The sequence below is a fragment of the Aquila chrysaetos genome, chromosome 16 (assembly GCF_900496995.4).
Source record: "Aquila chrysaetos chrysaetos chromosome 16, bAquChr1.4, whole genome shotgun sequence".
Taxonomy (NCBI): domain Eukaryota; kingdom Metazoa; phylum Chordata; class Aves; order Accipitriformes; family Accipitridae; genus Aquila; species Aquila chrysaetos.
Genome location: NC_044019.1, coordinates 8,856,229 through 8,879,841, shown reverse-complemented (window position 1 = coordinate 8,879,841; position 23,613 = coordinate 8,856,229). Strand labels below are relative to the sequence as shown.

The window sequence follows — 23,613 nt, the reverse complement described above, 5'->3', positions numbered from 1 at the left end:
ATATCTAGTGATAACTCACGTGCTTTATGGATTGTATAAGGCAACAACATCATGAACTTACACTTTCAGTTAGGTCTTCCATGGTTCGAACAAAATTGCATGATTCAACAGTACACGAACGAACAGTTTCGGTCCTGCCTTCTCTGAACAAGCGTGTCATAGAAGCTTCATACGTTAAAGAAAACTTTCCCATGTCCTTGAAAAAGGAAAAATAAGAACTTAAAGGTTTAGCCAGACTTAGCCCCTCTTCCTTAATCAACAGTTCAAGGTAAGCACACAGGATATGAATCACTCCAGAAATTAAACTCAACGTTAATTTTTTAGTAGCCCACCATTAGCAGTCTTACCTAAAGATAATAAAGGAAAAAAGAAGATTAGCAGTAGGATTTGATAAAAGCTAATAGAACAACCAAACTAGGAAGGACTACCCTCTGTGTTTTATATTCGGTCTTCTTCAGTTTATAACAGAAGTTGATTTAAAGGCTATCAAAAAACTATTTGAAAGTTCAGTACCTTCCTAATTAACAGAGATGTAGTAAGTAATCAAGCAAACTGTAACATCCTTAAAAGTATTTTCAGTTAAAAGTTTAATAGCATGGAGATGCATGCCAGTGTGGGGAATTTCAAGAATGTGAGAACTGAAAACAGTCTGCAAAATCCAGGAAGCGTGGCTTCCATATTTCCTGTAGATGTGCACAATCTACAGATTAAAAGTTGCCAAATGATAGAAGTTTATCTAACATGTTAGGAACTATACCTGTCTAAAATATACATCAGAAGAGATCATGACAGACTGTTCAGTTTTAGATTAAGAGGATGAGTAATCAAACTATTTGTCATGTAACTACCCTAACCAAAGGTAAGAAAGACTGTAAGTGGTGATAGTAGCCAGGAAATCTGGATGCTTTGCAAAACCATTTGGTATTACTTTAAAAGAAAAAAAAAAAAGAAAAAAAAAAAGTGGAACAGTACCTCAACAGTAACAACTAGAAAGCAAAATGAAAACCATGCATGTTGCTACACTGGTGTTTTCTGAAAGCATGTCATAAAAAAGGTGAAGAAGAAAACGTAGGCAGGCATTTCTGTTAATTCTGTTAGGGAGTGTTCATGACTACTGAATTAAGGGTGACTCCAAACTAAAAGATAAGTTTAACATTGTTTAGATAACAACATAATTTAGATTATAAACACAGCTACTAGAAGTTTCATATCCACTTCTTTCAAGTCCAAAATGCCTAGGGATAGACCAACTAAACAGAAGAGAAAAATCTGCACGAGTGTCAATGTGCCAACCTTTGGACTATTAATTTCCAGCTAGTAATCTGTTTAGGGTTTGTACCAATGTCCATTGAATGTCTTTAATAACCTTACACAAGCAGTGCAAGATTACTCTAAAGTACTTTACACAGTCACATGTTTTAATCACAAACATGCAATACCCTATTTAATGAGATTCTGTGAGCCAGAAAGTCTGTTCTTCTTACCCGATAGTGAGCAAGCTGCAGGGCAAGTTGCACGAAGGCATCAGGGCTGGTTTTTGCTTTCTTTATTAGTCCCTTCCCAAAAGCATCAAAGAAAAATGAATTGAAGTCCACATCATCTGCCAGAGCTACGGCAGTGCTCAGAGACCTCTCAATCACTTCTTGACACTAAAATAAATAAATAAATAAATAAATAAATGCACATACATGTATATATATGCATTTGAGAGAACTGCTGAAAAAGTGTAAGTATTTTTAATTGATAAGTAAGAAATGCTGCTTTTATGCATGCCAGGAACATCATTATCTAAATAATCTAACTTTAGAGAAAGGGGAGAAGCTATCTTTCTGGCAAAGTTAAAATTCAAAACAGCTAATAAGTCAGTTTTAAGCCAATACACATCTGAAGTCCAAAAATTACACTTTAAAAAACATCAGCATTAAGACTGTTCGGATCACTAGAACATAAAAGAATGACACACAGAGATAGAATGGCAATAGTTGTGTGGCTTCCAATCTACCACACGTGCTTATTTAAACATATCACCAGCCATTACCTTTTTATTCAAAATTAAAATCCAAACAGGTGGTGGCAGTTTGTCTTGAACTCAGGCAAAAAAAAAAGAATCAAACCTTATTAGACATGTATACAGAATTTTGGACAGAAAAAAGATAGCTAATCTCAAGGAACTATTACACAAGCATTTTTTGTGACAATAGTAATGAAATCTCAGCAACTTAAACCTCATTTTAATACAGTTACTATTTAAAATACGTGGCCACTTATTTTTGACATGTTGCCAACCAAGAAAGTTTCTAGTAAAAAGTTGGCATTTCCTGGCCAGAATTTTTAAAGAGAGATGTTAAAAACCTCTGATATCTTTTTAAGCAAACTGAGTAGTGTCCACACATGAAATACACATCTTACAGGACTCAAAAGGAATTTAAAGCTGACTTACAGGGTTTATCAGTAATTACTTAAATTATTTGATTACTCAGGAAAAGAGGAGCTTCTTCATCAAACCACTAGCTGTTCTGTACTTACTTCTTCTGGAATTTCCCACTGTAGTTTGGTAGGAATAGGAATATTTTGATTTGTATCTCCTTTGCAATGCCCATCTTCTGAATAGCCCAGTTCAAGATACTCAGTTGCCATTACATTCTGCAAAGAGCGATACTTCTTCAGAATTGCAACATTAGGATTTCAGTGTGAAATCAATATAACCCATTTTCAGCACATGGTGAAATACAATATACAATCCATTTCCAAATACTGAAAACAGCTGCAAGTGAAGCTCTCTGTTTTACCTCTTATTTTAAGGCATTTTTACCTGTGTTCTGAGTGGGAAGAATACCAGATATGCACAAACACCTGTTCAGTTACACTGGTACATTGTGCTAGATGCTATTGAATCCATCAAAATGCTTCAATTAAAAACCCACCTCAAACTTACTAGTAGTAAAAAAAAGTCAGTCTTAAAGTCTTGGATTTCGCAACCTTTGTTAAATTTAGATTCTAGAGAATTTCTGCAAGTTTGTTATCTGTCAAAACTTGTTCATCAAGAAACAGTTTTTTTCAGAGTAAGTGCATATCCCTACAAGAACTTAATCATTTTTAAGATTTGCATCCCACTCAAAATTGCAGCTTATTTTATATGTGCACTAGAGCTCTTGGGTAGGGAAGTAGAATGTTTCCAAGATGAACAATACAACCTGAACAATAGACAAAAAAGGGTCTGTTTTACAAGATTTCAAACAACATCCTCAATGTAAACAAACAAACAAACAAAAACCAACAAAAACAACCCAAACCAAACCAAAAACCACTAGACAATTATCAATAGATTTGAATCTGGTCAATATGGAAAGAAAAAGCTTGACAAAAATCTATTGCATGTTCTGCACATATATTTTAAATCTCTTCTTTTAATTTAATTTTCTCACTTAGTGGTCAGAACATGCCAACTACAAAATAAAGCTTAATCCGTTCTACTCTAAAAATAGACAATCTATAAAAGAGCTAACAACAAATAACTTTTTAGGAAATGAAATCCTACTTAGTTTATTTTAGTCATCTTAATTCTTAGTAGAAAATGAACCAACTAACAGTAAGTACAGAAATATGAGCTAAAGCATATAACATCATTCATTAAAAGAAAACAAAGTAACTCTTTTCCATTGAGCTAAACTGCACTGTCAAGTCAATCTCAAATCAGTTTGGCCTTCTTTCTTCCCTGGTTAGGGAATACAATGAGGATTTTTTGTTCTTACACACATGGGAACACTCATATAATAAAATTAGGAAATTAAGTGGGGCACCAGTCAGACCTGAGACCCATTTGCATACATAATGAAAATCAGAATTAACTAATGTTTATGAAATAGTTTTGACTCATTGAGTCATGTAACTGTTTATGGGTTTAAGCTTCAAAAAGAAAAAGAAAAAAAATCAAATAGGATTTCAAGTAATAAACTAAGCTAATGATGAACAGACCTGACAAAAAGGGCATTTACTCCATTCACTGCAAATAAATACAAGACATAAATTAAACAGCATATCAATCTGCAGCTCATCAAACAGTGCCTTAGAGGAAAAGTTAAACTCTGTACCATTTCTTTAAATTTTGAAAGTAAGTCTGGGATTTTTATAGCACAAGAAAGAGTAGGTGCTTCAGGAGCATGTATATATGCAAAATACAATGCCATATCAAAAAGGCAACAATCTATTGATTTAAAATATTATAAACCAGTTAGATGGGGAGCTGTATCACTTTTCTGTGAAGACATCTATGCTCATTAAAATGCAATAAAGACCTTTAAGTTAAAGGACAGCAAGGTTTTCTTTTAAGCAAGGCTTTTTTCTTTTAAGTTCTACAGTTGCTGTAGACACAGGCCCATAATCACTCATCAACAACATGAATGCAAGGGATTAAAAGTAATTGCTGATCTTCAGGACTGTTGCACCGACCATATCACATTATCTACTGCATTAACTTTTTGTAATAAACACCTACCTCCCACAGGTGTCCAACAATAGGAGCATCTGCCCAAGAGTGCTCTGCATTCAGACCCATTCTGCCATTTTTGAATACTATAAGAGTGAATGTTTTATCAAACCACCTGCAAAAGAAATTAAGATTTCCTTATGGTTTTATACCTTTCAAAACCATTTTTATACTGTAACTTCATCTCTCAAAAATTCACATTCAAATGCAGTAGTTCTTGGCTTTTTTTTTTTTTTAAATAATAGTTTATTTAAATAAATAGACATAAATTTGAACCTTATGAAGTTTGACAAGGCCAAGTGCAAGGTCCTGCACCTGGATCAGGGCAATACCCAGTATCAACAGACTGGGGGAGGAATAGATTGAGCAGCCCTGCAGAGAACGACTTGAGGTACTGGCGGATGAAAAGTTGGACATGAGCTGGCAATGTGTCCTTGCAGCCCAGAAATCCAATCACATCCTGGGCTGCATAAGAAGCAGCATGGCTGGCAGGTCGAGGGGAGGTGATTCTCACCCTCTACTCCACTGTCATGAGACCCCACCTGGAGTACTGCATCCAGCTCTGGGGTTCCCAGTACGAGACAGACATGGACCTGTTAGAGCAGGTCCAGGAGAGGGCCATGAAAATGGTCATAGGGCTGGAACACCTCTCCATGAAGAGAAGCTGAGTGTTGGCATTGTTCCATCCAGAGAAGAGAAGGCTCTGGGACACATTCTTGTGGCTTTTCAATATGTAAAGAGGGCTTATAAGAAAAACTGACGAAGACTTTTTAGCACAGCCCATAGTGACAGGACAAGGGGCAACAGTTATAAACTGAAAGAGGGTAGATTTAGATTCATCATAAAGGAGAAAATGTTTTTTACAATGAGGGTGGTGAGACACTGGAACAGGTTTCCCAGAGAAGTTGTGGATGCCCCGTCATTGGAAGTGTTCAAAATAACATTGGGCAGGGCTTCAAGCAACCTGATCCAGTGAAAGATGTATCTGCCCATGGCAAGGGGAGTAGACTAGATGACTTTGAAGGTTCCTTCCAACCCAAACCATTCCATGATTCTATGAAATTTATCAGCTTATAAGTCACTAATTCATATGTATTAGCCACGTGAATTAGTGAAATTCTAAAAAAGAGAAGGTGTTTCCCACAGACTCAATACTGTACCTGTCATAACATCTGCCATGTATTAAGGATTTTGCATATGCATCCAGTGACCTCACTGGATCTTCTTTCCTGTACCCTTGTTCGATGTCATCCAACGTCACAAAAAACGCTGCTTTTTCAACAGCATCTAAGGACTGTTTGTTCTTTCCACGGCTAAAATAAGCCTGTCGAGCTTTAGCCCATGGTACTCTGCAAAAAGAATTTGGTTTATAGCCAGATTACGTGAATTTGTCAATGTTTTATCACCCTTAAGATCAGTATGAGACATTCCTCCTACTTCTATCAAATTTGAAGCAACTACTTGCATTGCATTTAAACTATATCAGCAGTGAAAAATTCTGAAAATACACATATAATGTAATCAATCCTAGGAACCAATTCAACATGTCATCACACGTGTGAAGCTTAATCCTCAGAAATTCAACACTTCTGTGGCATGCAATATGTATAGCATAGCTCATCTACATTTATACCTGAACAAAAGAAAATATCTAATATATGGAAGAAAACAGTAGTAATAATGAAAACAATCAACAGATACTAATATCCATTGTTGTAACACCTAAATCTAAGAGTCTGGACAATTGTCAATAAAAAGTTCCATGGTAAGTACCTGAAACAGATCTGAAGTTAAAGAAGTCCTGAACAATGTAATTTCTGTATGGCTGCATGTTTATTTATAAATTTATGTGGTTTTCCCAATGAAAAAATATTTCAGTTTGTTTTAAAGCAGAAAGTGAGAAAAAGGAAAGACTCCTAGTAAGAAAGTATATTAAAATCCACAGCTCTTTCTCTCCCTTGTCCAGAAACAACTAGACAGATTGAACTAAGTTTGTCACAATTTAATTGAATTCAGTGATCTTGCATTTAGAACCAACTGAGTACATACTGCTTTATTTTGTAGGTGCAAGTCATGAATATGGAGTAACTTACTGAATTCACAATCTTAATTTTTAAGATATTCTTTAAAATGCCAGTGAGCCCCACAGTAAATATAAAACTCAAGTAGTTCAATATGCGTAATTAAATCTGTAAAGCTTCCTATTACCACTCTTATGATAACTATGATTAAACCAAACTTCTCCAGCTAACTATAGCTAATCTGTATACAGGGTTGCCACTGCAAAATTACTTTTAACTCCATGTAGCTATAAATGACTGAAGAGCTGTTACATGTTAGCAATATACAAAATCAGTGACTGAAGTATAATAACTGACTGCAGACTATTTTAAAATTCTAAAGCCAATATTCTATTAGTATGTTATGCAGTAATTTCTAAATACTAAAATGAATTTAAAAAATAATAACCACCATACCTATCTCCTGCAGTAAGAGCTGCTAGTTTCTCTTCGCCAGCCTGAGGCTCTGAATCATCATCAAGAATTCTTTGCATCTGCTGTTCAATTTCTCGGGGTTTCAATAGTCTACCATCATGGTACAGCCACACTTTGAAGTAACGTCCCTTATGATACACAACAATGTGTTTGCTGTCTTTCACGTGCTGGAGAGTATCTAGAATTGCAATCACTTACGTGAAAACAAAGCTGAAGTCTCAAAACACTAATGCACTAAATAATGTCAAATACCTACTGCATGCACTACCGGTTAGCCACAGTTTATTTATTTTAACAAAGTAATAAATAGTGTGGAATAAACCACTCCCCATGTTATTTCAGCACAAAGATTCCTGCATGAAACAGTCAAATACCCAGATTTGATAATCATTTGCATATATAGCAACTCCAGTTTCCACAGTGAAAGCCAATATTAAGCAACTAAATCTGTATTTCTGTATCTGGAAAGTGAGCACTAGTAGTGTAGTCTGATTAAGTGGTCAGCAAAAGAACATGCTAGGTGAGACTGAGCAAAGGTACTTTTAAATCATCTGCATTCAAGCGCTAGACAACTCACAGTACAATCTGTGGGGAGTCTTAAGAGAGCCAAAATTTAGTACCATAAACTTTTGTTCACATTTATCTTGGCAGATGCAGAGTGAATACTCCATCTATGGCCAGAAAGTGTAGTGTCATGGAAGTCAGTGAGGCAGAAACCTAGGCTACAATTTTTTCCTCACTTTATTATTTATATGGCTTACTTGGGATAAGCCTGAACTTAGTCATGAAGGCACTGTATCAAACCACAGATGAAGGTTTCTACAGCAGCCAGGAAAAGCCCTCAATTGATGAAAACTGTTAAATGAATTCCTTCACTACCCCAAAGAACTGTTGTATTTCTGTAAATCTGAAAAGACCTATTATTGAGATGGTGAAGAAAGGTGATGTCAAAAATGAGGGCTAAGCCTAAAAGCCATGATTCTAAGAAACATTGTACCAGGAAAGAATTCTATACTTTGGGTGCTCTCAGCTATCCATAAAGTTTTGGTAGGTATGCTCCATCTACCCATCAGGAGTTTTATGCTAATCATGCCTTTGGCTATCCAATTTGCATTTCTGCCAAAGATAGGATGCCTGTGATAAAAGTGCTAGGATTGGCAGATGCATCCATCCAGCTGTCAAGTACATTAATACAAGGATTGTGAATTGAGGAGAAACACCACAGAGGGGAAAAAGAAGAGGCAAAGCGATCAGCTAGTGAGGTAACTTTTTCTATAATCCCAACCTGAGTCAGGACACCTCGACTATCTGTCTTATGTACACGAGATGCCCATACAAAAAAAGGCAACCTCGAGTACAAAAAGCAAAAGTGAGATCATTAGCCACCAGTACAGTCAACAACTGACTTCACAAGAGCTGTTGAGCCCTAGCAATTACCTTTCAGACACCTTACTTATGGGCCTAAATACAGATTTATGCACCTGGAATACAGATTTGTTGTAATACAAAAAAAACCCCTTCCTTTTTCTTGCCAGTCCAAGTAGTCATTTATGTACATCTGAAGATATATGTAACATGCTGCATGGGTTTCCTATTAAAAAAAAAAAGGGAATGGAAAGACATAAAGGCTCTTCCCTGCTTAAAAGAAGGGGTTCACTCCATAGGGTGTTTTGTTAAAAGACATGAAAATTAAACAATTGCTCAAGTGACAGGATACAATGTTAAGATTTTACCACCAATTAACATGAAGACATGCCACAGAATTTTTTTCTTTTTTAAATATGCTGCTCCTTTAAGAACTGTAACATACATAAAATACTTAAAATATAATTGAAATCAGGGGGCAAGAAATCAAGCTACTCATGAGAATCTGGAAAAACTGTCTTTATAACTCACTTATCCACATACAGAATGACAAAAGTTGTTTTTCTTTTAGGAAAATAAAAACAATGAAAAACTGAAAAAGTAGAAGAGGAAACGTGAAGTGCTTAGGAGGAAAATAGGGTAATTTTATGATGCTGACTGTACTTTAACTTGAAAAACTTTAAGCAGGAGAAACTGAGGAGAACCATTAAGATATGCAGGATGTATTTCAAAGAGGTGTTAGAGTTAGAATTGGTCACTTTTACACTTCTGTGCAAAACTCATTTCAGACTAAGAGAACACCAAATCCAAAGCTAAATGCAAACAGTTCATACCTTTTATTTTATTGAGAACAGGGAAGGGGCAAGGGTAGCCCTTTCAGTACTTGAAGTATTCTAAATAACAATGGCTAATACACTAGTTGTCCAACAGAGCTTTTAAAACTTGCTAGTTTAATTAAGCTACTAGTTCACGATCAGGGAGTAATCACATCAGGGATATGTTTTTCTCCATTTTGCAGATGAAGAAAGCTGAGGCATAGCTGGGAAATAATCCTCAATAATCTACCAAAGGCCAGCAGCAGAACTGAGAGTAAAATCCTTATCTGACACATGTACCTACTGCTTTATCCACTAGCCAATGCCACTTCTCCCCCCTTATCCAACTTCATACAGTGCAGCAAATGTCAGACCTCCAGCAGGAAAGAGTGGGCACATCCCTGTGTCTCTTTAGAAACTCTTTTATGTTTTTTATTCTGTAGCTGAGTGGGACTAATATGCTTAAAGGCAGCTTGAAACATAAGAGTGAGTTACAAATCTCAAAGAAAGTTAAAAAATAGATCCTATCTTCAAGTGACAGCCCATACGTACATTCCCAACAGAGGTGACTAACCAATAACTGCTTGCATTCCAAGCTCCTAGTGATTGTCCTCTGCACTAATCATGACTGTCAGGACAAATCTGCCAAATGCTGCATTTCATTCTAATGTTGCCAGAATGATGCAGTGTTGGATAAACATGTGAACTCAGTTCTGAGAAGCTCTTCAGCATATAACCATATCAGAGAAACGTCGATATAGCTCAAGCTTTTGTAGAAAGCTCAACAACAACAGAAGTCTCCACTCAAATCTGCTGTGAAATTATTAGTTTGTTACTCAAAGAATGAGAAAATTAATAACAATATTTTCTTCCACCTGTTGACTACAATGTCAGTATTTCCAGATGCAACCTTCCTCCTTTTACAGTGACGAAACTCAGGGGAAAAAAAAAAAGCCACTTTAATACTAAGATCATAAAAACCAGCTTTAGCCCGGAAAATTTAGGATAACTGATGGAGATCTTCGGAGGCTACCTTGGGGAAAAACCCATGATGAACCTTTAGGGATATGTTACCTTTAGAAAAATAAAACCATATGGAAAAGAATTAGCCTCAAGATCTTGGATGATGTATTGACCATCAAAAAAATATGATTTTTTATGTTGAGATACAACAACAAACAATTTATCGAAGGTTTGCCATTGACTAATGTGACATGCTTTTATGTTTATAAGCAGTGTTAACGGATGCATGCATATGTACACCGACCGTGAGAAACTGTATATGAACTGTCACTTACGGATACAATTTTTTTTTTTTTTTTTTTTTTTTGGGAGTGAGCTAACATGATTGTTTGTGACCATGTAAACATATCCTTAGTCTCCCACAATAAGCAGAAGTTGCAGGAACACAGCAGGGTCATTTTCACCTGAGTGTAAGTCAACAGGTATGCTCCTCAACATTAAAATGTGAGGACTTAGTTACTCATAGCTTAGGATAACCAGACCATTGCTAGGAGTTTGGGCAGGGCAGGAACTAACAAAACCCAGAGTATACACTTTCTTAATGTGTTACAGAGAAAGTTTTGGACACAGTCCTTATTACAAGTGATTTCACTTAGCTGATGTCTTACAGTGCCTACAAAAGGTCAAGGTAACAGTGGCATTGAAAACCTTGACAGGACTAAGACTGTACCTGCCTCTAAATCAGGTAAACAATTAGCGTTGAACATGTGTTCATACTGAGAAGAATACATTGGGATGTTGTGAATCATAAGCTGAAAGGAAAAAGGGAAAGTCAAGCAAGCAAAAGAGTTTAAAATGGTTCAGATAAGAGAACACAACTTCTACAAAGTTAAAAACATGGACATCAAAGGATACTGAAAGAGCAGAAAAGTAAAGGTTATTTATAAATTAAAAACACAGGGCAGACAACAGTTTCTTGAAGTTAGTTTTAAATTTAAGTAAAGGAAGAGACAAAAAACACTGCAGAAGTTTCAAAATCACCCTTAAAGGAGAAACATCTATGCACTCTGTAGCAATTCATTACTTCCTGAGTATTGGAACACAGTATTGATGTGTCCTTGTGTCTGTCAGACCCTTACCTGGAAAAACAGGATTTTAGCAGAAAATACCCCAAAACCTGAATTCCATTTAGATGTTTATTCTCCTTGGCTGGCCCTGCTTACCTGATTCCTCTCCTGGGATACGTGAGGTATTAAACATCCGTTCCCACTGAGCTGAGCAGAGTGGAACGGTAGATCCCATCAGAAGAATCTGTGCCGCAAATGTACATTAAAATGTATTTTTGCATACACAATTAGCAAATTAAAAAGGAAAGAAAAAACAGGATCTGGTTAGACAGGCAGTAGAACACTAAGATTTATAATACATCAACTCAGTGACCCCACCCACCCCATTCATTGTCTTTCCTTGAACTACATGTGGAAGACTCCACTGACATTCCAGTAGCTGTATTTTTTTTTCACTCCTACCAAAAGCTCACCCTTCAAGAGGGATGACTGAAGCTAGCTAGCATCTGAAGTCCAAAAAGCTCTCAATGGCTGGTCCGGATGCAGAACTTATGCATGCAGTATGCGTTACCCCTTAATTTCTTCTTTTAAAGCTACTTCTGGCTGTGTAGTAACAAAACTTCACATTTCTCAGATTTGTGGTTACATACAACTGATCACATCCCTGCCATGACCTTCAGCAAAACTGCTTAATTGTTTCCACAAGATTTGTTCGCTACAACACACAGCCACTGGACAGAACAGAAATTCAGAATGGGATTCACCTTGCCTATCTTTGCTACCTAGAAATTAATGCAACACAGGATTTTATCATCATCTATACTTAGGCTGCCACTGGCCCGCTCTTGACCTCAAGGTCCAGTCCTTTGTCCCAACCACCCCTTGTGCTCACACTACATGATACCACAGACTTTTCAGACTTCAGTGGCTCAAAAGTACCATTACATGCCTAGCACATATGAATAACATCTGTTATATGGAATACTTAACATATGCAAGTACAGACCTCTATTTGTCTTTTGGGCAAACACATATGTTAATTTCAAATACTGCTATTAGTTGGCATGACAGAATCCTGTATTTTTCATAGTTGGTAATTTCTGCCCATGTGCAATTCAGGTGATAGCCAAGATGTTTGGGACCAAAAGTTTAGTTACATCTTACATGTAGTTCTGACAATAAGACATTCTTCTCCTCTCCCATTCTGAAAACTGATCAACTTCTTACCGACTGTGCTGAAAAAAGATCAAAAGCCATTTAAACCGATATACATACTGGCTTGATTTCTTGTCTGTCCAGTTTTTTCCGATAGAGCAGGATGGCATGGATAACATTACCAGCTCTAGCTGCCTGCAGGGTTGTGGGAGATAAATAAAGGAAGTCCTGTAAAGTACATAAGAATCATAAGTTAATGATTACCAGACTACATTTAAAAAAAAATACTGATAGTACTTCTCATCCACTTTCTTAAAGCTTCTTCTGGTCAATATAGAAAAGGCTTTAAAACATAGTAAGTGCACCAGTGCAGTGAGTTGATGACTTGAAACTTAAATTTCTTTAAGTCACAATCTCCTTAAACATCATCAGTCCTAAAACATACATGTTAGCTGTTAATCATCCTAGTAGAAAAGACAGTGCTACTTAAAACTTGCATCCAAGGCTACCATATTTCCTCTTTTTGCTTTTAATTTTAGGGTCTTTTACAATTTTACTTCGCATACAGACATTTGTGAATATGAGCACACACCTTGTTGAACTGTGTTACCCATGAAATTTTACATGGAGCTTTTGAAATATTACTTGCTGCAGTAAGCACAAAACTGTATAAAACATTACTACATAAGTTTGCCTAAGTGGCAGATGTGCTAAGTATATTATTAAGATAGCACTGAACTTGAAGACATTGGCTACAGGTTATACTAGACGAAAGAAAAACAAAGGTCACATACTCAGTGGCAATGGATTTCTAAACAGAAAGATATCATGAAATAAGATACCTGGCAGAAATTTTACAGTGCTGCTTTGACACATGTGTTTATAGTATTTACCTACCATTGCAAAATAGTTACTATTAACCATAATCGGTCCACGTCCTCTAAGGTAGATATATTCTTCCCACCAATCACTAACCTGTAGCAGGAAGAAAAACAAAAGCAGTAAAATCTCATAATTTCCACAGTTTGTCTTCTATGTTAAGGATTCCACAACACAACATTCCAGAGAGAAGCAGGAAGGAAACTGCTAGCTTGCCTCCCTACTTAAAAAAAGACAAACAAAAAATACCTAATTTGCATTAAACTTTAGGGAAAACAGCAAAAAAGGGGCAAGAGAATGAAATTAAATTCAACTGTAGCTCTCTGATAAGCTTCTGAAGAAGTCATGATCTTCAGATAATATTTAAGATGTATCAGATCTCCTGAACGTTTTGCAGCCTTTGCCAGGACAGCTTAGGCTACCGGGTACAGCTAGATGTTAGATAATGTATCAGGAAGGAATTATATTACACTTCTCACTATGATGTTGGGGTTTGGGTTTTCCTTTTGATAAAAAACCCCAAACTTATTGTTACAATTCTTTATTTCTCTTCCATATGTTTTAGCTGCTCTCTATAAAAAAATTGCCCTAAATCACTCTTCTAAACTACCTGGGTAGCCAGGCCCATTGTTCAGTTATCAAGTTTAAGAAGTAGATAAACAGACCTCAAAAAAAAGCTAGCAAAAGCTAAATCACCTGCTCCAGAATAACAAACACAAAATGAGGATTCATTCTTTCAAGTTCCATTCACCACACTGTTTACCAAATCACACAAATTATTTCTGTGCAAATCAGGTGGTCTCCGATGCACTTTACAAAAATATTAGGCAGTTTCAATTGCCACCTTTTACATTTAAGAAAGAATGAAAGTTAAGCCAAAAAAAGGCAACAGGGAACAAATTAAATTATGTCATTTGAATAATTGAGCCTCCTGTTTATCTACTCACATAGTTTGTGGCCCACCAGGATTTTAGTTTCAAATACCATTGAAGCCTTGGTCCCAAATTAAATGCAAAATCTTTGGCAAGACCCTCCATTCTTCTGAACTCTTCATCATCCATAAGTGGCCGAACTGATTCCAGATACTAGAATACAGGAAAAGAATCAGCATCAGTATTGTAACTAATACGTAGCTTCTTGCCATTCCTACACAAAGCATTTGAACAGTAGACAAAGATTATCCAAACTCAGTTCATAAGGTTGCAAATACTATGTTGTTAAAATACTCTTCTAAACATCCGCCTGCAAACTACAAAAATGAGATCTTTTTCCAGACATTTGTCAGCAAATCACAAGTGGAAGAGGTTACTTTTCTAAAGACACATTTTCCACTCAAAAGGGGAAGACATACTGTTTCTTCAGTATCAGGCAGAGAGATTTTTTCATCTCTAAAAACCAAGCTTTCAGTTTCTGTGACATACTGTCCTACTTACACACTTTGCTATAAGGCTTTGTGTCATAAAACACACATTTATATGTTCAAGCTGTGAAAGATAAAAAACCCAGTATGTTCCAAAAGCCCTGGAAATCACATTTTGTTGCATAGTCTTACATCAATAGACATCATATCATCCAATATGAATTATGCCAGCTTCAAATTGTCACCAGTTTCAGTGGTTTGCCATTGCCTTTATTTTAATTTCTATGCAGAGGTTTTAAGCCGTTACACCATATTAATACCACCATGCAATACTTTTATAGGACATGGCAAAAAACCCACAAGGGCACCTAAATATGGATTCAGTGTTACTGAAGAAAATGAATTAATGAATGTACACACCCTATTGACTGTGTCTTTAACAGCTGGAACTGGCAAACGTGGTAAAGATGTCTGGAAACTGTATAACATAGGTTTACGTCCTGAGAAGAGTTTTACAAGTGCCTGAAGAAAAACAAAAACAAAATACACACCTCAAATTATTATGTTCAACAAAAGAAAAATGGCAGAGTAATAAAGTGTAATGTAACTCATAGTTCTTTTTACTGGTAAATTATACTGTACTAAATTTAGCAAAATATCGTATTTACCACTGTTCCACAAATCAAAAAGGCACTGACATAAACTAATTTCCTAAAGGTTAAATGACATGTCAGTGGAAGAGAAAGACGTTCATAGTCATTCCTGACTTCCCAGACAATCTTCCAGTCATTACGCAATATTGTAGTTTATGAAAGGTACACCTTGATCTCAACAGAAAATAAAGACAAAGTTACTTAGCATTTCTTTTCTTCAAAAGTTTACCTCTGTAAAGATTAAAAAAGCAATTCTACCAGTTGATCTCTTACTATATAGTAGATACTAAAAAAATATTTATATTGTGCTTCAAAACAGGGATCACTATCAAGCCCATCACTCTGCTAAGGAACCTAGATAACTATAGCCACCTTTAAAAATAATAATTATGCTTTGGAATCGTGGTTTAATATGTTCCAAAGTTATAGCTCAACATCAATAATAGTATTAATGTTACAGGGAGTTTCTTCAAGCATGTGTCTGTCTTAGTCTACTGCGCGATTTGAACACATCAAATTGTGCAAGCATGCCAGTGTTACACTCAGTGCTTGTGTTACAAACAACCAACAACAAAACAAAAGAGCCAGAGATGACAATTCCGATCTTAGCTTCAGATATCACAGCATCTCCCATTTTCTGTGGGAGACTGAAGACAGAAGCAGCATTTCTGTCTACGACTACTTCTCAGCTGTGACATGCACTAGGCTAAAAGTCTAGACCATGCAACTTCTAGGCTACACATGAAAGAATTTTGACATTATCACCCTATTTCAGCATGAAAGTAAGGTCAAGTATTACACCGACAATCCGGTGGAACCTTTATTGTCAAAGTCCAATCTAGGTCCAATGTACTATACCATATATTGTATATAGGCCAATAGACTAAAGACAGAAGAAAACAGAAGATGTCATTTCCCTACTAAATTCCCAGAACTTCTCCCTTCTATCCCTCCCCCAGCTGACAAAACTATTTGTTAAAATGTAGAGTTTTTCCACCCTTTCAATTTCCTTGGTCAGCACATCTAGAGGAGGTTGTTTTAGGCAGCACAAAACTATTAAGAATTGCAGAGAATTACCAGCAACAAAGACCTCCCTGCAAATGGATCTGTATCAGAGAGCTGTCAGATGTACATGGATGCACCACAGTGATCAGCCCAATGAAATCTAGTTGTGCTTCATGACAAGATAAATTTGAAGCCTGATGAGAAAAAAAAGCTCAGCTTTTCATAAGAAAAACTGATTCCATACTTGGAAACAATTTTATTCCAGAACTCTTTAGCCAGGAAAGGTTGAAATTATCTTCAGACAGAGAGTACCTGCTCAACTGACAAAAACAGCAAACACATTTGACAGTATTTATCTCTTAAGTAAACTTGTAGTAGAGAATTTATAACAGTTTGAGACCATTAAAGTGATCTGACAGACATGCATACTTAATTATATCTGATTTCATATGTAGACACAGCAAATAATTTCATTCTAGCATGTGTTGCATCTGTTCACAGATTATTATTATTTTTTAACTTATTTTTTAAACCTGCAACTACTACTTGGATTTTTCCCCTAATCTTGGTACAGGAAATTTGACTTTAGAAGATGAAGTATGTTCATTTAAAGTGCCACCTTCCAACCAGCCTGAAAATCACTGTACTGTGACTGAAATCAGAGCTCAGGTTTTTGATAGGCACGACTATTTGAACAGAAGATAGTATATTCACGATAGCATTTTTCATGCTGCTAATCAGCATGAAAAACAGCTAAGGGGAAAAAAAACCACCAAAACAACCCCATCAGGAAAACCCCTCCAGAAAATTACACAATATTAAAAGATTTAAAAAAATCTAAAAAGCTAAGGTAGTCAGTACTGTTTTACTAGGGAAACCAGTCTTCTCTTTTGTTGGGACTAGCTAAAGAAGGAATAAGGCATTAAAATAGAGCTTCATATTAAGTATAGATGAGACTGTTGGGCATACACCTCTATAGTCAGAATGTATTTTAAAACATATAATACACAACAAAATATAATACACAACAAAATACATATGCAACATATATAATAGACAAAATTTTATAAATACAATACACAACAAAGCATGGTAAGTAGCATTACAGTTCATACTGTTTATGGTTGATGAGGCAATATTAACAGTCTTAAAATATCTATTTGGTAGGACATGCTGAAAACCCAGACAGCTACAGCTTCAAGCAATTGACAGAAAACCTTACCATTCAGAGCCTGTACTGTACAAATTCGAGTCATGAGGCTCCTGATACCGCTTCCAGGAGAAACTATCAATTAGAAATTTCATTTGTAACAGATGAACATTAAATTCTATTTTAGTGTACCATTCTGGATACCTGTTCTTGAACATATTTCATAATAAATCATGACATGTTGTTAGTCTAACACACATCAGTTAATTTTTGAGGCTGCAGAGACTAATTTTATCATAGTAGGGCACTTAAGTTATTTATACAAAACTGGCAGAAGTGAGTTGAAACAACCCAGTCCAAGTAACAAAACCCCACTTCATCTCTTAGAGCACCTATATGTAGATTTACTCACTTTATACCTACCACATCCTTTAAGGATCCTTTTCCAAAGCACCACAATGATCAACAGGAGCCAGATTGCTCTCATCTTACCCTTATGTAAAAACTGCATAACAAGCTACCTACCTTATGCTTTTTCTCCAACTCATTTTGGAGGCATACCAATAAATCAAATGGAAAGGACATTCAATATTATTTTCTTCAAGCTTAAGATTAATTTTAGAATGGATGACTGGAAGTCTTAACATTTCAGCAAAAGAATTAGGGTAGCACTTTCTGGGAAGTACAAGATTCTTTGGTGTTGCAGCCCAAGTTCTTTAAGCTGTACTTGCACATCAAGAAAAAGTAGGTATTTGAGTTACACAGTGCCAAGGCATTGGCAAATTTAGAGTTATTCTAGAAGCGTTTACTCTTCCTTCTACAAGGCCATCCTTAATAGTTTAATTATAGCATCAGAAGGATGACAGTAATTAGTAGAAATATCTACCTAACAGCCTCCTGTCCCATGACACAGAAAAGATGAGCAAGGAAAAACCTGCAAAATTTTCTCTTTTAGGGCTTTGAATACAGATCAGATAGAAGATAAGATGAAACAGGAAGACAATATATCCTTACCATCCAAAACTTGGTGCCTGCAGAAAGTTTGCCATGTTCAGCGAACATCCAACCATGATAGGAAAGCAGCATTTTTAGAGAGTAGCGCATTGTGACGATAAGGGCAACCCAAAGCCCTGTGCCAAAAAGTATTCCACTCACGATGTTCTGTGTTTGGTTTGACATATAGCCACTATTTAAAACAAAAGCCAGCATGTGTGAGTTAACGTCAGTTTAAGTTCTAAACAGAACCTAATATTGCAAACCTAAGTCTAATGTTACTACAGGCAAGCATTACACAAGCTTCATGCCTGTTTAGCCCTTTTTCATAAACTCCCTTCCAAACACCCTTTCATGCAGCAAGATCAAAGGCCACAGAAGTTGCCAAATGTGCTTCCCAAATACTCAGACAACAATGTAGTAATACTGGTATAGCAACTTACCTATTTCATACCCTCATACATCTGCTTATGGGGCTTACTCTGTCACAAACATACTGTTCAAAAACTGATACACTTTAACAGGATTAGCTTTAAGAGTAGCTACAAATAAAACTGATTTCCTTTAGAGGAACAGTAACTTTTCAGTCTACTTACGTTGTATCAAGTGTTCGGTTGATTTTAGCTATTATTCCTAAAGAAGGATCAATTTTGGCATACATTGTTGACATCACACCCACAACTACAATAAGCCAGCTAGATGGGCTAGCAGGATAAACGCCAGTGATAATTCCATTCTGGAAAGAAAAGCCTTCACATAATTTTTTCATACTAAAGTGGTTGACTTCATACCATGGAAAGCAATGAAAAACAACACATTTAAGTCATTTAGTTTTAAAAAAGTAGTTAAGATTACCCAACATTTTCTCATGTATGCTTAACTCAGGAGTAGGGAATGGATTTAGTTTAAGTTTGACTGCTACAGAAAATTGTCACAATGATATCAAGAATAAAGGGAACTTTTAAGTTCTTTTGTAGACAACACTGATGCTGCTGCAAGTCTTACAAAAATACTGAAAGGAGAAAACAACTTTGGAACAAATGACACTTCAAGAATTTCCACTTACACTGAGTTAGGCCTCTCTAAAAGAATACATGGCAAAAATATTTCACTGAACAAGACACTGGAAACCAGAATCAAGTTTTTTTTATATAATTTAAACTGTCCTTCTCATAGCTTTATGAGAAGATTTTATTAAGACTACTGTTAAAAATATGTTTTTAAAAGAGATGTTGAAGATAGCCTGTAGCTTATCTAGTTTGCTATTAATAAAATAGATTCCATTTATGATCCAATGAACAAAACAATAAATTCACAACAATCTATAACAAATATCTCATCAGAAACATTACTACTTAGCATAACTTGTACAAGATAGGTATTCAGGTAACTTTTTGAAAACAGCAAGCACTCTCCTTAATTTGAAAACTTAATTCTGGCAAAGAATACACAAAATCAAGAGTGGAGTCTTGTACCTCTAAGTGATATGACACTAAAAATTACAACTAGTTATATTTCTGATGTGCTAAAAAATTACATAATTACATGACGTATTATGAAGAGAATAAAGTAAATTAAAGCTATTGTTAATTTCTACATCTGTTTCATCTTGCTTCCATAGAATAAATCAAGAAGATGTACCTTCCAGTCTTCACAGCATCACTCAGTGCTACCTTCCTCAGTATCCCTTGTCTTAACTAAAATCCACACAAGCCTTTCACAATAAGGAGCTTTATTTGCACAAAGGCAAAAAAAAATAAGTTTTGCCTAAACAAAACTTCAATAAATCTATAAAACATTAAATAACCCTCAAGCTTGGTGGACATGACAAATTTAAAATACCTTGAATCTGATGAACTTTTTCTTCCATGAATGAACACCAGATAGGTAAATTTGTTTGAGTGCCTCATGGCTCATTCGCAGGTCAATCCCATCTGGAGTTACTGTAAATTGAAAAGCTACTGCTTGATGAGCTTCTGCCATTTTCAGAAAGAGTTCTGTCAAAAAGCAAAGTTAAAAAATTATTTCCTTTTGTTCAAAGGAACTAGGATCTAGTCCATTTCTAGCAAGATATCTTCTACACAGTAATTTTGGGAAATATTTCAAAGTATGCCAAACTTACATACAGTAGTTGCCTCTTCCTTACAGGCTATGCTTGCACTTCAGTCTGAGCGTCCAGTATGTTAATTAAGGTACCTCTTCTAACCACAACAGCTGACAATGGAAGCAAAACACTCTCATGTAACTTGGGCCTTTTGGCAGGATTGCAGCAAGGTGAATATCGTGAATACATGCAATATATAAAAATTCAGAGCAGAGCAGAATATTACAGCCATAATATTTAGAAAAAGCATATCATGGGTACATAGCATCTAACGCTATAATGATAAAGGAGATTCAGAAAACGTTTTTTTTTCATCATTTTAAAACAAAAGGTATTTAAAGCTTTCACCTCAGCTAGCAAAGCAAAGCTGCTTCTGGCCGTATCTTCCTCCGAAATTTCTTTCATATCTTAATTTCAAGCTGATTAGTCACAGCAATAAGACACTATAGCCCCTGCAGCTCTGCGTTCTGGCTGGCAAATAACGGCAAAATCAAAACTATGCAGAGTTGACGAAACCAAATAACAACTGTCAGAAAAATTACGTTCACTTAAACAAATCTGAAATTAAGAGGAAATTTAATTGAACTGCAGCTCAGTTTAACTACCCAAACAAATATCAACAACAGTGCTAATATTGACAAAAGACCATAATAATGGGCAGGCATAACAGGCTCAAATAAAAACGACTAGAAGTTAAAACAGAAATACAATTGTGATTCTGTCTACATATTTATGTCTCAACTCTGTCTGAGGATACAGCCAATTCAAATTGAACTGCTCTTCATAGCTTCTTTCCTTCTGTAACCAGCATTTCTACATAAATATCCTGGAAATTACCCCTACTCATCATTAATTCAGACTGATGTTGTTCAAGCACTTACAATAAGAACATAGATTTTTGCAGACAGGCTCTAGGTATAACATTGAAATGGTGCAAACTACATATTCCTGAGGAGACCATCGTGATTCCAAAGTCTTTTGTCCACATTCTTTTATTAGCTTACCAAAACTTCTGTGCATAATCCTAAAAACAACATCCTCTTAGAAGTATGGCAAAAAGGCAGAAGAATCCATAACCCCACCTGTAGGTCAGGATTCAAGGGCAAGTTTTAATTTCACATTTTTACTGGTACAAAACACAACATTATCAATACCAAGTGTTTTAAGGTAGCACTGGCATTTCTATTTAAGCAAAACCAAAAGAAAGTACAACTACTTCATGCCTTTTGAATCCTAAAGGCTGAAATTTACATTTCTTTTGCAAACCTGAAGCTTAGACTTTATAATTAAACTTAAATTCTGGTAGACATTTATCCCCTGTTGAACAGCATTTGAGGGTTAACCAACCACTGCAGTTTAGCTGGGCTCTTCAAAAGCATTTTATTATGACTCTAGTGCTCCTCCTCTAGTCTGTAAATATTCTACTATGTCAAAGTCATCTGGAGCACAGAGAAGGAGTGCAAAGGTATATGAGTAGACAACTAGGGAATGTAAGTATTGGGAATGCTGCAGTAATAGTAGGCTTAGGAAATAAATACACAATATTGGGAATGCTGCAGTAATAGTAGGCTTAGGAAATAAATACACAATATAGGAGGAGAAGGAGCATTAGGCAGAGATGAACAGATAAGTGCTGTTGCGCAGCATTCAGTAAGGTTGCTGACCAGTAGGTAGTGGCTGTTTGAAATATTTAAAGGGCCTACCCCCAGACCAGCCTGCAATGATCAACCTCTGCAATACAACTACTGCTACAGTGGCTGATGGTAATTCACAGATCTTCCAAATCCATCAGCCACTGCTCAAGTTCTAGAGGCTGAGTCCTGGGTGAACCAGGCTTCTGGGCTTCCAGAAGGGTAGCTAAAGCTCACAATATCATACAGATAGCATGCAATTTGATCTATGAATGTACCGTGTCTGATTAGGACAACAAAGAAACCAAATCAGCTTTGAACACCAGTTTCAAAACCTTTAAGACAAGCCCTGTATGCCCTAGTAACAACTGCAATTTGTAGTACTTTATGACTATATCACTAACAACTGCTTATTCATAGGGGCCTTGCTGCAGACAAGTATCAGGAAGCCAAAGTCATCTGTCCATTCATTCATTTAAATTGTGCATCACCAGTTCAACATTGAGACCAAAACTGCAAGACAGCAATAAAAGAAGACAGGCAGCAGTAATACATGGTATACCCTGGACTCAACATGGTTTGCAAAAGGGGAAAGTACTTAAAGTTAAGAATTCACCATATGTTTAGCAGTACTACTAAGACTAGGATGGAAAAAAAAACCACAACAAAACCAACCATACCCCCATACGGAGAATCAGGCACCTGGATTTGTCTCAAGAAGGGCCAACAGGTTCTCCAGTTCACTCATGGAACTTTGTATTCTGGAATGCCAATGCCTTAAGTAGCAGATCAACTAGTTTCTATTACCCCTCAACTCCCCTGTGACTTCTCAGCCTGGGAATTTGTAAATATCCTCCTCTCTGTTTCTGAAGAGGATGAATTTCAGGAACCCTTCCCTTTTTAGGCATATGCATTTCTACTGTCCGAGGCAGAAAAAGATTATAAATAGCATTAATCATAAACAGTCAACCTGATATTTTAATGAATTAAAACTTAGCATGATCATAAAATTAAATAAGCTTCAATAAGGAAAATATTCCTTATTGCCAAACAAAGAAATATTACTTCAGCAAGAATTAACCCTGAATCAAGTAAACAAGCCCTGAAAACAAAGACAAGTCTAGTTCTTGGACTGTATTACTTGACCCTAAGATGTGAAACAATCAAATGGCTTGTTTCTTTTCATATCCTTTTCCTTTAGTTAAGAAAAATGTAAGCCTTTAAGACTGTTCTGAATTATGATAGCTGAACACCAAAGACTTCCTGAAGTTCCTTTCTTTGAACACTTATTTTCCTCCTTAAAGCCAAATTTAATCATAAGCTGCTGTACACTTCCCCTCCTTTGCATTCCTCTGCTGTCACGTGCTTGCTAGCAAAGTAGGTAAAAGGGCACAGGCCAGAGGAGCACGAGTTAGACTTATAAACTTGACTTGCCAATGTGAGTAAGGCAGCACCCACATCAGTTGGCTAACTAACACTGAAACAGTAACTT

At 36.1% G+C, this 23,613-nt stretch overlaps 1 protein-coding gene across 12 annotated transcripts in view; it reads right to left on the bottom strand.

The window, feature by feature from the left end:
• Window positions 1-23,613, bottom strand: part of CPT1A (carnitine palmitoyltransferase 1A) — a 49,534-nt gene that overhangs the window by 15,311 nt on the left and 10,610 nt on the right. For 7 of the 12 annotated variants that reach the window (XM_041129096.1, XM_041129093.1, XM_041129095.1 and 4 more), the window contains 15 exons: window positions 20,509-20,600; window positions 20,229-20,383; window positions 18,983-19,122; window positions 18,408-18,579; window positions 15,006-15,107; window positions 14,173-14,310; window positions 13,244-13,321; window positions 12,467-12,574; window positions 11,348-11,435; window positions 6,964-7,174; window positions 5,647-5,835; window positions 4,496-4,601; window positions 2,527-2,643; window positions 1,485-1,649; window positions 62-196 (listed from right to left, as the gene is read on the bottom strand). In XM_041129096.1, the coding sequence (XP_040985030.1) occupies window positions 62-196; window positions 1,485-1,649; window positions 2,527-2,643; window positions 4,496-4,601; window positions 5,647-5,835; window positions 6,964-7,174; window positions 11,348-11,435; window positions 12,467-12,574; window positions 13,244-13,321; window positions 14,173-14,310; window positions 15,006-15,107; window positions 18,408-18,579; window positions 18,983-19,122; window positions 20,229-20,369 (1,890 nt within the window). In that variant the 5' untranslated portion in view covers window positions 20,370-20,383; window positions 20,509-20,600. Of the gene's footprint in view, window positions 1-61; window positions 197-1,484; window positions 1,650-2,526; window positions 2,644-4,495; window positions 4,602-5,646; window positions 5,836-6,963; window positions 7,175-11,347; window positions 11,436-12,466; window positions 12,575-13,243; window positions 13,322-14,172; window positions 14,311-15,005; window positions 15,108-17,465; window positions 17,529-18,407; window positions 18,580-18,982; window positions 19,123-20,228; window positions 20,384-20,508; window positions 20,601-21,494; window positions 21,573-23,613 lie in introns of those variants that run through there. The other 5 variants (XM_041129101.1, XM_041129102.1, XM_041129097.1 and 2 more) reach the window with 4 other exon arrangements.